The sequence below is a fragment of the Triturus cristatus genome, chromosome 2_1 (assembly GCF_964204655.1).
Source record: "Triturus cristatus chromosome 2_1, aTriCri1.1, whole genome shotgun sequence".
Taxonomy (NCBI): Eukaryota; Metazoa; Chordata; class Amphibia; order Caudata; family Salamandridae; genus Triturus; species Triturus cristatus.
In genome coordinates, this window is record NC_140581.1 from 967,219,632 (window position 1) to 967,234,588 (window position 14,957).

The 14,957-nt window shown below is 38.9% G+C and overlaps 1 protein-coding gene across 7 annotated transcripts in view; it reads right to left on the minus strand.

Moving 5' to 3' along the window:
• Positions 1–2,471: 2,471 nt before the first annotated feature.
• The window catches only part of NFIB (nuclear factor I B), a 630,357-nt gene continuing 617,871 nt past the window's right edge, over positions 2,472–14,957 (minus strand). For all 7 annotated transcript variants that reach the window (XM_085633719.1, XM_085633741.1, XM_085633700.1 and 4 more), the window contains one exon: positions 2,472–3,982. In XM_085633719.1, coding sequence (XP_085489845.1) covers positions 3,853–3,982 — 130 coding nt within the window. In that variant the 3' untranslated portion in view covers positions 2,472–3,852. The remainder of the gene's footprint in view (positions 3,983–14,957) is intronic.

Genomic DNA, 14,957 nt, shown 5'->3' on the forward strand with positions numbered 1-14,957 from the left:
AGAATGGATTTACGACTACTAACTTTACGTCCGCACTCGGGCCGGAGATTCCAGCCTGGAGGCGGAGATTCCGGCCCGGAGGTGGGACTTCCAGCCCGGAGGTGGGGATTCCGGCCAGTGGTGGGGATTTAGCCATGGCCGAATTCTCCAACTCCGGCCTGGAATCCCCACCTCCGGGCTGGAAGTCCCACCTCCGGGCCGGAATCTCCGCCTCCGGGCCGGAGGTCCCACCTACAGGCCGGATTCTCCGCCTCCGGGCCGGAATCTCCGGCCCAAGTGCAGACGTAAAGTTAGTAGTTGTAAATCCATTCTGTGAATACCAAAAGTAGTAAGTGCATTCTGTGAATACCAAAAGTAGTAAGTTTAGGATTTTGTCTTAAGTTAATTCTGTGAATCGGGCCCTCAAGTATTATGACAGCAGCTTTAGTTTGTGTCCCATAAAGAGACATGCAGTCGCAACAGGGTAATATTTACAGCCATGGGTATTATTGGGCAATTAGAAATGTTCTTCCATACAAAGGTCCCTTGTCTTGGAAACCAATAGATGTAACGGTACCAAGAATCAGAGGTTCAACTCGAAAAGGTAAGTGAGGCCTATTTAATGTCACACTGCACATAGAAAGGAGGTGTTTGTACATTTATTTTTAGTATTAAAGTTAAGCTGCAGCACCAACCACATTGTGCTTGCTTCAAAAAATCTATCCACCGGAATACCCATATTGCATACATGGGCAGCAAAGAATGACATCATCAACAGGCACCAAGATTCTTTGTACTTGAACTTACAATTAATTGCAACAATGAAATAATATTTCTATGGAAACTGCAAGATTGCAAACAGGAAAATTTCTCTAAAAACCTGTTTCAAGAAGAGTGACAAAGTGGTTCTTTCCCACTATTCCCCTGGTTTATAAACTCCTAGAAGTGGAGAAAAGAACTTAGTTATGGTCTTTTACTCTAGATTTTGTAGATTATAGAACAACAATGTTATTTTTTACTGGGTAATATCTGGAAAGCTGTGTAATATGTAACTCCACTACCTGTCAACACTAAGGGCCCTATTATGATAGCGGGCTGTCGGACCACCAGCCCGCACACATGGCAGTCAGGAGACCGCCCGACCAGCAGGCAGAGATCTAACCACCCAATTACGATGCTACCACCGGGCTGGCGGTCGCAAACTGCTCATTTTCACGGCAGCTTGTGCTGCCTCCCAGGAATAGAGCCGCAGCACAAGCTGCCGTGTAAAAGGGCACTTTGTGCACATGTGGTGCATGGATGTGTGTGGGTGCACTACTTCTGTCCCAGGACCACTTTGCAGTGGCCCACGAGGGACGGGCCCATGTTTGGAGAGCCTTTTCATGCGGTCAGAAAGGGACATCGTAATCCCGATGGCGGTGCCTGCTGTTCCAAATGATGTCCCGTCAGGAGCACTTATCTTGGCGGAGGCGGCGGTCTGTCCCCCGACAGACAAGGGTCCGACTGCCAACACTGTAATGCAGTGGTCGGACCGAAGGGCTGTCTGTCGGGAGACCGCCACTGACAGCCTATCGGTGGTGGTCCCACCGACTTTATAATGAGGCCCTAAATAGGCATGCAGTATGACACAGAAATTCACTTGAGCTCACTGCACTTTTGATTGCTCTCCCATCAAACTTTTTTGTTACATTTAAACAATTTCCTCAAGTCAAGTCTGCCTCCAGCAGAATCCATTATTTTTATAAAAATTGTTTTGGATTTACTAATAATCCATAAATGTGTTCAGCTTGCACCCCAAGTGGAAAGTTAAAAAGAGGAAACCTTATAATATAGTTTGTCACAGTACAGTCGTTTTGCAGCCCGTGCCTGGCTAAGGTTGCATTGCATTGCAGGTACACTGAAAAGGGAAAACATCTGCCCTACCCAGCCCCTGCCCCAGAATATATATATGCACGTATAAAAACAAAACAAAAAAAAAAGACTTTCCATCTCTCAGAACACAATAGGACCTCACTACACTGCAATATTAGCAGTACCCACTTTGGTCAATTAAAACAAACAAAAAAAAGCATACATCATTCTTTTTTTCAATCCGCAAAATTACCTAGAGTAACAAATACAGCTAAAAGCACAATCTACATAGGCCAAACGTGGTATTGCATAATTTGTATAAATTTGAACACCCCCTCCCATCCTCCTCCCGCGGCCCCAACTCCCCGCCGGTTCCCTCCCCCAAATATTAATTGGAAGATGAAAAACATGAAAGGTTAATAGAAAAACACCAAAAATACTGAAAATATTGCTGGTTGATTACAATTCCTTAAGCGGCAGCTATACACAGCCATGATATGCATTATAAATGTGAGAAAAAGGTATAACTGTCTAAAAAATCCATGATGTCACATATTTCTCTTTTTTCCTCTGGCATACAAAATATTTTGTCATAAAAATGGTAAAGATTTAAAATGATAATGAATGCAGCAAAACAAGTGTAGTGATGTCACCTTTTTTTTATATTTCAAGGCAAGGCACGTAATGTGGACATTATATCTTCGTGCAAATTAGGATTACTGGAAAGAGTAGTTTTGATATATACTATATTTATATATTTTTTTTAAAGAGACAGTGAGGCAAAATGTGTCTGCCCATGCAGGTTTCAGTTTAGTCAATGCTAGGAAACTTGTTGAACAAGACTTGAATTGTTAGACAGCACCATGCAAGATGTGGACACCCTGCAATTAGACAATTTACTCAGAGTGCACTAATTTACTGTATCCCTGCCGGCATTTGCAGTTTGTGAGCTGCAAGCTCTGCCCATTTTATGACATAGAATTTGCCTCTTGCTCATGTCTCTGTGATGCAGGACTTTTATCCCTAGAACCTTCTGTACACGCATAGATTTCCATGATGCAAACAGTAATTTCATTAATAAATAATCTCCTCCCTTCGGAAGGTTAGGAAGCTAAGCCCAATATACGGTAAGTGCTACATCTCCATATTCGTTCCTCTCATGTGCGTCATTCCTCTAGGTTCCAACACCTTGTGAACACCCTCAAAACCAGGCAAGGGAGCGGGGATAACACGTTTCTTAAAAAATGCTTCAAATTCATTTTTGTCTCCTCGATTTAGAGTCTGAGGGAGGAAGGACTAATCATTATCCCCCTTTGGGCATAATTTGTGAAACACAATTGCCTAGAAGTACTTCTTTCCCGGGGACAATGCAAATTTATTTCCCTGTTGCATGAGAAGGTAACACTTTTTTTACACCTTCGTAGAGGCATTTACTTCAGTCTCGCCTTTCGGTCTGAGCAAATTTTGCATATCAATCTTGCTAACCCTCAAATAGCTGAGTTAAGGGGATGATGTTTCAGAATATACCGACAACCAAAAATGATGTTACCTTTTATAAACTGTAACATACATATATATAAATATACATATATATAGGCTTTTGGGCCTTGTCATTTTGCAGCCTGGCTGCTGTCCACTAGCCTTTGTTCAGTGAGAAAGGTTAGGAATAGTGATCCCATGCGTAAACACCAAAAATACTAAACCAATAAAACTAGCTTATCATGCAAATATTAAGGCATCTAGAAGTCAGTTAAAATATATTGTCAGAGAGAGACAAGAACATCTATTTCCCAGCGGACTTCAGACAACCAAGGCTAGTTCAGCCGGGGCAGCTGTTTTACCCCTCAGTGAAGTATCAACACCTTGTGTTCATGTCATCCGAGTATCAGCCTTGAGGGAATTAGTGATTGTAAGTGCTGCAATTGCTGGTCTGTTTTCTTCTCTTTCATCAGTTTCATAGTTCTTTTTCATATTTTTTGTCCCATCGTCCTTATTTTTGAAACATTAGTGGGCACTCTAATCTCAGTTGCTCGTTTCTGCTTGTAGAAAGGGTTCTCCGATTATGTTGAGTCCATAGTTCTGGACATTGGTGGGTAGGATTTGCGTCCTGTTCGATACTTGAAATGGAACCAAACTAGCCCAGGTACCAGGACTGCAAAAGAGACAAAAAAGAGGAACAGTTGGTTTTCCCACATACATTCTGTAGGCATTAAAAAGTACTTCCTGCAAAGTTTCACCTCAAATCCTATCAAACCTTAACTATAAATTATACAGGTACCAGTCTTGCGATGTTTAGGAGTGGGGGGATCCTACTGACATTTTAAGGCACAGTTATTGGAATTTCTCATTGCCACTTTTCTCACCAGATTTCAGAAACGTCATTGGTCTTTACAAAAGAATACTTCAACGCTAGACACATTTAGTAACTCAAAGTACATCTCAAAACAGCACACAAATAAAGTAAATTGTATTAAACCAAGGTCTACAAACCTTCTAGCATATGCAATGCACACAACATACATACAAAACTTATAAAAGGATTAGAGCATAATCTCAGAGTATTCGGAGATAGCAAGATCTAATACTGGCTATTGCAATAGTCACCACAAATTGATTTTATTTCTAAAAAATATTTGGTATCTGCTCTTTAAAGAAAACCTCGTCTGATATCCACTCAAACTGTCTTAGACATTTTTTATGTGAACAACGTGGCCACGATTGGTTGACTGAGAAGATACCTGATGTTATCTTATGAAATCAGCATGGTTACAAAATCGACCCAACACAAGGTACCGCATCAAAAAGGTTTAATTTTTTTTACTGTACCCCTTCATCTTCCCACACTCATTTTTCTGAACAATAGAGCTGTTTGTTCCTTGAACGAAGTTAATTTGGAAAATACTGAGGCACCTCTTCTGAAAGGACGGCTGGCAAGAACAATTCCAAATTTTTCTATGCTAATGGCCAACCGGGGGAACAGAACAGAAAGGTGTAAACAGGATGTGACAGGATTTTGCAAGTGCAGCCATCTCTTGGCAACGGGAAGTGTCTAGAAGAAAGCAAACAATCGTCTTCTCTGGGAAAGTTACGGTTAAACCCAGGTAATTATCACTGCAATGCGTAGGTCGGACTACTTTTCTCATCACCTATCTGTCAGTTCATCTTAGTTTCTCTCTTTGAATATATTTTCACCCCAGCTATGTTTTCGTCTAGCTATATTGATATCTCTTGCTCTCTCTCTTTTCCTTACTGTCCATGGCCCGTGCAGATAAGAGGGGTGGCCCTGGGTGGGAAAATTAAATAACTAATTAATTTCCCTTCGTCATCGTGCGTCGAAATCCCTACCCCTTTACCCACCCAGCCCCACCACTCTGCTGTCCACACACTCCTGAGTATGAGTGGACACCATTGTGGGGTAATGCGAAAATGCTAGTGCTTCAATGGAAACTTTGTGGAGGAACCATGACGTCTGGCATCGCCATAAAGCTGAGCAAGGAAACCTGAAAAATGAGGCCCCCTGCACCACAGGGATCAAAGGACCCACATGACAATCAGTCGACTAAACTTACTAAATCAGACCGAATGTTTGTTACTATTCAATTAGCTGGATAAGCACAAACAGATATTTGTCATGAATGGGTTCTGAACACCAAGGTGAACTTACACTTTCGTGTAGGTTTACGATTTTTAGCTATTCACGAACGAATGTTCGAGAAGTATCTATACCACTGTCCTATATTTTTCTGTGCGAGATCTCTGCCACGTGCAGAAACTCAGCAATCGTAAATATACTACTCGCAAAATGTGTTTGTAAATAGCAAAAAATTGTAGACTTATGAGTGTCATTTTACCTTTGTGAATCAGGCTCCAAGTCGGAAAATATGATCTTGTGACACTGGTGGATGTTGAATAGCATATTCCTACATCAGAACTCTACTTGGTCATGCAACATCGCACTGGGCCTACTAACTGCAGCTTTGTTACCCCCTAGATAATCCATATTCTACTGAAAAACTCTGACTTCAGTAGGAATTTTTTATTGTTTGCTAAGTATATGCCTTATTCTGAGCAAAACAACTCAGTTTAATAAGTTGCAATATCTGAAACAGTAAACTCAGTTGCGTAGCAAGGGGGTGGGGGCTGTCCAACCCGGGCTTCACGAGTTTCGGGGGCAGAGGCCTCCCCCCGCTCTTACCTGCCGTCAGGTGACAATCGTCCTCCACCCGCCCTTCAATCTGCCGCCACGGGGAAGAACACAGAAGAAACTCTCGCCAGCACCCCCTGCCCCCGCTCTTCGGGCGCAGCGAGCGGCAAACAAAAGGGACCGCCACGGGCGGCCAAAGGGCTAACTACGCCACAGAGTAAACTAGTGGAATCTCTGCGTATTGGGTGTTTTTCTATTTATAAAAAGCAAGATCCTTATATGGTTCTTTCAAAACGGTGGCACTGGGATCATGAGTGGAATCAGCTTTCGAGACCTCATTCGCATAGAAGTCACTATTGACTTTGGGATGTGTTGCCTTATTCCCCAAATCGTATACTCAAAGAAATTATGATATAGAGTTTTTATTTATATCCCTGATTTGCTTCTTTGTGTCTTCTTACTGGTTACCAAGTATAACCTAGTTATCAGAAACAAGAGTTACGTTGTTGCGTGACAGCAGAGGGGCGAGCTAGAACTGCGCTTTCTGTTCACTTCAGAAGTTCGGACGATGTCTTGACTAACCCATTCAGGTTGAACTGTATGACTTACTACAAATCACAGTCACCTGCAGACACATGATGAGCCTCAATCGTGCAAGAATATATTTTACATTGCCTTCTCCTGGAAGACGGAGAGATACAAGTAACACATTTTTAGGGTGATGATTACGCTATTTCATTCTTTTACTGAACATCGAAAAGTAAATATCCTTTGAGAATGCAACAAATGGGGATATGGCAGCCAGGGCCCCTTTTCAAAGACAGCATGAAATGCAGTAGAATTAGTAAAGGGACATTGACCACAAATACACAGATTACTTGTGGTCAATGTCATATCAATGAGGGAGGGCTTTAGCCAATACTAGTTTATCAGCCAATAAAACAATGAATGGAGAGTGCCATAAGTATGCTGGGATTTGTAGTGTGTGATTTTCTCAATTATATCTTTATTAATTCCACTATGTTTAGGTCTCTTTTTTAAAAAATACATGAATGGTTGCAGGGAGGGCTTAATTTGTAAAAGAATGAGTGCCAGTAGCGGTGCTATGAAAAACTGGTCTGTCAAATACCAAGGCTGGGAAGTATTGAATTCGCCACAGGACTCTTTAATCCACGACCAGACACTGCTGCCCTGTTATATCACTTTCGTTGGTCCCTGCATTCTCCCTTTGTGATGGTTTTTCTGTCTTTCTCGTTCTCCTTCCGTTTTGTGGGTTTTTTACCTTTCTTGATCGCGGTCAATTTCTGATGAGAAGAAATAAATGCTGGTGGGCCATACCAGCAACCCCAGGCACAAATTAGGCACTGGCTGCAAGTCACACTCATGACACACAGCTAGCGGACTGCTATGAATACAGCACTCACTACAATCATCCAAAAGCAGTTTACACCGCTTTGAAGTACATAGAATAAAATGTGGAGCAAAGAGGGTTTTTTACTTACAGTGCTACATTCAACATCGATATATGAGGAATAGTCAATTTGCTCACCTTTCTTTTAGGTGGATATTTTGTATTGCATTTGAATGTCGGAGAGCCCTTTTGTGTGCCACTGGTACTTTGAACTCATCACTCATTGTTTATGGCACTTACTAGGCAATCAGAGTACCTTGTGGTGTGGTTCTTAGACCCTGCGGCGCACTTCGTGTGGGAGTGTGGTTGAGCAGAGGAACCTGTCTTTTGACATCCAACATCTATTGTTTTACCAATATTTTCAGGTGCAGTCGTTCAAGGTGATACATTAAATGTATTCATCTCAACAACATATTTAAAAGTTAAAAGGAAAAAAGCCGACATGTTAGATATCACAGGACCTTGGTCACAGTATCAACCAAGACCGTGTGAGGTAGAAACGCATCAAGTTTTTTTTCTTTTAACTGTGTTGGTGAGATGAATATATTTAATGTATCCCCTAGAACAAGTGCAGGGGATCAAAGTACCTATGCATGCCGGAATTGTTATGCAGTTTAGAGATTTCGTGCATGATATTGGCTGCCTTCGTCTCAAGAATACGCCTCAAGTGCTCAGTCGGTATCTAGAAGACCATAGCAGATGGTGAGGCTACTATGTACAATTTTCCTTGTGAATTGCTCGTCTAAATAAAAGCAGCGACCACCAACAAAAAATGGAATATTGTTGTTAATTTCTAAACAAAAGCAATAGGAAGAATGGTTTGACTTGCCGATATAAGACAGGTCAAAGAGTGTGAGAGCAGAGAGGAAGAATGGTGAGATCAGAAAAAGAGCAGTGGGAATACTGGACGCAGTTGTATAAACATGACACATAATCGAGGCGTATCACATGGCCTGATTCTTACAACTCTCTCATGAGGGTTATGACTTACAACTCACTGGCGGCATCATCTTTCAGAGAGTTATGGCTCCCCTCCATAGTGAGAATAAAGGCTATATAACATGCGTGTATATCGACTGCAGGAATTGGGCTATGACATCTGCTCCCAATGCCCACCAGTTAGGACATGGATTGTAAATCTTCCCTTTTAAGCCTAACCTCTCGTCTGATTTAACATTTCAGTTACTTCCCCAGTGCAAATTTACTTTTTCTCATAGGACACAAATCTTTTACATTTAACATTTCAAAAGCCATTTAGAAAATACCTTATTTTGGATGAAAGATTTATATGAACTATCTGCCTCTACCATAACATTTTTACAACACTTACCGGGAGGGTATAAGTAACCTATACATTTCAGGATTCACAAAATCTTGAAGTATCTAGTTAACCCACCACCCTAATGTGAGGATGCAAACACCTTAAATACTTCCTTGCATATTTAGCCTTGCTGATGCCACCAGACAGAATCCAGGACAGACATACAAATAGACAGTTCACAAATAGTGATTGTAAATTGTGCGCTGATGATTGGAACCTGTCTCTGATTTTCTGCATATGTACGAATTTGTCACATCACCAAATTTTGGATTGCACACAGTCGCAGTAAGGCCTGCCTAATAAATATTAATTAAGTGGATCTCTATTTGCGACCCTCCTATGATTGACTACAAACTCAGGAATGGTGGCCTGCAAGGAGCAGCATACCCCAATGAGAAACTTTTTTTTAACACCGTCAATGTGTTTAAAAGGGAGAAAATCCTATTTATGAACACATCATTATAAGTAGGTGCCTGCTCAAATTGAGCCTGTTCGACACATTTCCAAAGAGGATGCTGTTCGATGGGGAGGACTTCCCCTTTACCAATTGATAACCTCTTCTTAGAGGAGTCGGTAACTTATCATTTGAGTACCTCTTCTTAGAGGAGTCAGTAACTTATCAATGGCTTGCAACCGTAATTTTGGTCAGAAACAATTGCTACACCTCATTGCAGTTCACAGTTAAGACGGGATGACCGTTTTACGCTCTTTCCTAATTGCAATAGGAATGAGTTAGAAAACCACTTTTGTCATTCAGAAAGAACTTACAACTTGTAAAAGGGGTTTAGTAGATAGCAAAAAGCCATTTCGCAGTTGCAAATCCTGTGATTTTGAGTAGGCAATTGGAAAATGGCTTAGTACATCTGGCCCCTGGTCCTTAAACTGTAAAACATTTGGAATGTACCTACTGCCACTTCAGTTCAACTTCACTTTGGCTCACAAGCTGTGCATCGTGTGCTTTCGGAATAGACACAATGTGCTCATAAGAAAACCTATTTTAAGGGAGTAAGATAAGATATCACCTTGACCACACCAATCGTGGACTTTTGCAGTTGATTACAGACGAAAAACAGCCTCAACCCAACCCCCGCCCCCAAAGTTTTTTTGCAATTTCGATAAGGCTAATTGCATGTAAAAATGGTGGCAGGTGTGTGAGATTTTATAGTGTGTTCCTCATTCAAAGGAAAAACTACACTACTTTATATTACATGCGATACTAACCATAGCACCGCTACCTCGCTTTACAAACTCACTGCAGACTAGTAGGCCATCATGAATACTGAGTGCTTCCTGAAGGAGGCAGTAGTTGTGTCATGTTTGTTTGCAATCAATTTTACCTCTGTTCCCCTCTTTTACTCTATTTTCTAAAACATGGGTCATTGCTTTGTTGAAAAGCTTAGACACACAAATGAGCTACATGTCTTATTTAAACATGTTTTTATAACTCTTACAACTTTGCATCTCTTAACTGACAGGTATGTTGCCCAAGCTTGTGTAGGTCCACATTCCAAATGCGAGTGACAAATCTTTTATCCCACTGGCAGAAATGGGCTATTTCTATGCGATCTGCACTTTGTCAGGTTGTGAAATCGAGAGCTTTTGTCAAATTCCTCCTCCAGCAAAGTCTTCCCAAACAATCAATTTCTGATGGAAAACTCTTCCAGAAAAATAGGATATGCAATTCTTATTTTTCCAGTAAAATAGGTGGAAACACTGTTCCACGTATTTTGGTGAAGAAAATGCCAAACTACCAAACCATTTATTTATTTATTTAAACTGTATTAGTTACTGTACCGGAAGTCAGTGAATGTTTCTTGATATTGAATGCTTCTTGATATGGAAGATATGTTTTATGATAAGTCTGCGTCTCTGAATTCTGGAGTACTGGTAGTTTCCTAATGTTGGTCTTTCATGTGCCAATGTTACCGGTGTTGCTGTAGTCTAACTCCTGTTCTTGCATTAGCAGCTCGGTTCTAATGCACAAGAGTCGATTTACTGTGCTTACCAACTCGAAATGTGGTAGTAGTTTCCACCATACATTACCGACATGTGGAACCATGTTTTACTTTCACCAGCTGAGATATCACCACCACAATCAACATTTGAATCTGTAATCTTAGGACCTATTTTAAAAGGCATGTTGGAGTGCATAAAGTAGTACTCCTCTTGTACTCTTTTATGTACTCTTACATGCCTTTGTGAATTGATCTGCAAACATCTAAAATGGGAATAATCATGGAACATAAATTTACAGAAATTACAAGAAGAAAGGGATGTGTCCTCTTCACACTTTCACTAATAGGGAGTTGGGCATTTTGGGGCTGATTCACAAAGCCATGCAATAATAGGTAAAGAGGACTTCTGAAGGACTACTTTGCTTGCTCATAAATTATTTTAATTGACCTTTTAATCTAGGAATGGCCAGCAGTGCCTGGTATTTGGACATAATATTGGATTGTTAATATCGAGCTACACAAATAGTTTTTTATATCATGACACATTGATTTCGTGATGCAGAAAAGTGGACAAAAATATGGATTTTTAGGTAAGCTATATTGTTTACAAGAATATCTCTTTTTAATATCGTGTTAATTCACATAGCTGTAAATAATATCGTTTTTTAATAATTTTACGTTTTTTAGTTCATATTTTAATTGCATATTTTATATACTGTTTGTATAATTGTTGTTAATATTTTTTAATTTAGTTTTTAATGAAGTGTTGTAGCAGGATGTGAGGTTTGCACGGGTACAGGGTAGGAAATTCATTAAGTATAATTTATAATTTTTAATTAATAATCATTATTTAATTGATAATTGTGTAATTATCATAGTTTGGTTTGTAGGGGTATTGGGTGGAAAGTTAATTAATTAATAATGGATTCATAATAAATTATACATTTCTTATTGCTTATCTAATTGATAATTATGTAAACTGCAGTTTATATATTTATTTAGTTATATTTTAGGTTTTTAGGTGCATATTGTTGGGTTTCTAGGGGTATTGAGTGGGAAGTTCATTTAGTAATAATTTATTAACACTTCATTTTTAGTTATTTAATTGACAATTAAATATGTAAAATGTGTAATTATTATATTTTGTACATTATATTTAAGGTGCAGGTTGTTGGGTTTGTAGAGGTATAGGGTGGGAAGTTAATTAAGTGATAATCAATTACCAATTAATGATTAATTTTTATCAAAATATTTAATTGATTAATAATTATATAAATTGTTTCATACTTAGATTTTTAAAGTTATATATTAGGTGTGGGTTGTGTTTGTAGGGGAATAAGGTGAGAAGTTATTTAAGTAACAAATGATTAACAATTAATTATTCATGTATTAATAATTATTTTATTGATAACTTAATATATATATCATGTTACACTTTTTTGTTTTAATTATATTTTATGTGTTGCTAGGTTGGCAAGTGTATACTGTGGGAATTTAATTAAATGATCAATAACAATTTTTTTTAATTTGATATTAATTATTTAAAAAAATGTAATAATTATGTACATTAACTGTTTTTTTTAATTTATATATACAATTTTTATATTAAGAGTTTTACATTTTTGGTCAATTAATAAAGTTAATAAAATGTGTTCTGCATTTGAAGTGACTACTTTGTCTACTGGTGCAAAGAGTGCAGTGAGAATAGTAAATTTGACCCCTTCAGAGTCCAACGCTTTCCGTACTGCTGCACAGACTAGAGTGGAAATAGCAAATTTGACCCCTCCAGAGTCCAACGTTTTCCCTACTGTTGCAGAGACTGGAGTGTGAATAGTATTTCTTTTACCCTTTGGAATCCAATGCTTCTCTACTGTTGCCAGACTATGGTGGGAATAGTAACTTTTTCCCCTCCTGCGTACAACACTTTCCCTAATGTTGCCAGACTGAAGTGTGAACAGTAAATTTTACCCTTCCTGAGTCCAACATTTTCTCTACTGTTGCACAGAGTGGCCAGGAATAGTAAATTTGACCCCTCCGGAGTGCACCATTTTCCCTACTGTTGCACAGATTGGAGTGGGAATGGTAAATTTCACCCCTTCGGAATTCAAACGCTTTTCTTACTGTTGCACAGAGTGGAGTAGGAATTGCATAGTCCAATGTTTTCCCTACTGGTGCACAGACTGGAGTAGGAGATGTAACTTTAACCCAACCGGAGTCCAACGCTTTCTCTGCTGTTGTACAGGCTGGAGTGGTAATAGTAAATTTTACCCCTCCGGTGTATGCTTTCCCTACAGGTGCACAGACTGGAGTGGGAATAGTCAATTGTATCCGTCCGGAGTCCAGCACTTTCCCTACTGTTGCACAGACTGGAGTGGGAATAGTAAAAATTATCCTTTCGGAGTCCAACGCTTTTCCTACTATTGCATGGACTCGAGAGGGATTAGTACGTTTTACACCTTTGGAGTCCAATGCTTTCCCTACTGTTGCACAGCCTGGAGTCGAAATAGTATGTCTATTTTTCACAGGCTTTTCTGTTTTTTTAATATTGTTTAAATATTATTTGTTTACTTATTCAATTTTATATTATCTGTATACATACATATGTGTAGAATTGTTTATTTAATATTTTTAGCAAATGTATTTTCATTTGTTAATTGTTTATGTTTTATGTATATATATATATATATATATATATATATATATATATACATACATATATATATATATATATATACTTTTGATGATAGTCCATTTTAAAAACACACAAAAATGTATATAATGTAAAACATATATGTTTAATAATAGTGGCATGTTTAATATATATATATATATATAAACATACACACACACTTTATGTATGTATGTTCATATAAGTATATATTTATTTTTAAATATGTTTAATATTAAATGTTTTGATGTATTTAATATACATTATATTAATGTTATGTATTAAAATGTTTAAGATGTACTATTTTTAACTGTGTATTTATTGAAAAACAATATTTGTGTCTTATTTTTTACAATATTGGTGTGAAACTATATTTCTTTTTCGATATTTTTTTACTTACCTTTATAAGTATAGCGAAACGATATGTGTGTAGCAATATTTTTGGTATTGATGTTATGTCAGCGATCCCAGTGCCTTCCACAGCCATACAGGAATCTGTAAAGGAGTGGAGGAAACACAGGCACTGTTTCCATATGTTTTTATCCAGGCCGAACTGTGTTTCCAGCTCCAGGTTTACCCTTGCAGCTACAAGGGATGAAGTTTGTATGTTATGAGTTAACCTTGACAAGTTTTATTAGCCTCAATAAGTTTAATGACAAACTATTAGAGAAAATGTTATCTTAGCATTAACAACGCCGATAAACAAATCTAGCCCTGCAGAATCCAAAAAATGTGTGCTGATACAGAGATCCCAAATGTTATACAGCACGGGGAGTTCGAAATATGAGAAGAATGTTATTTTTGCTTCTTTTTAAAACGTCCTGAAAGCATGAATCACCTGTACTGACTAGCAACATATAGTCTGGCTTCCAACAAATTAAACGGAGGTGTTGGTACATTCTTTGCACACCTCCCATGTTATATTGGTCAGCTCCAAGAAGGTAATGAAATATATTCATCAAGTATTGTGGCCTTTCCTGAATCCACAGAGGAAAACAAACCTGCACAGACTAAAGAGCCTACAAAAGTTTTAAGAGTCTCTGTCCACCCGTGGGTAGGTCATGTTTAGATTTCTAAACTTTATGACATTCCTCTAATATCCAGTTCTAGCTCCCACGGGTACGCAAAATGTGATTGGATATGTTTCTCAAAGAGCGCTTACTTTACTCCGTAACAGTTATTAGTGGTTATGAGGTGACTACGAAACAGAGCTTGAGAAATCTTTCTGCAGAATGTGGTACCACAGACCAGGCTTTCCAATCTTTTTGTCCGGGAGTGGGGGCTAGTTACTATTTGGTAACCAGTGATCCATGGAAGAGAAACAACTGAGCCCAACCCTCCCAGGGAGTTTGTGGATTCTCCTATGAGGAAATCTGCAAAATAATGGAGCCAAATGGTGGGCTATCCAGCCGCATTTGTGAGTAAATGTTCAAAAAGTCAAATTTTTTATTTGCTCATTTTTCCAAGGGGGGACTCTGCAATTGGTACACAGATATTTTATGAGACCTCAGTTATGTGTTAGTTCTGGGACACCACTGTGTTACATACATTTCCCAGCCCGCGCAGTGCTTGTGACTCTCTGCTAGCCCACCTTCAGCTGCCATACTCCAGTGCGATGAGCCTCCAGG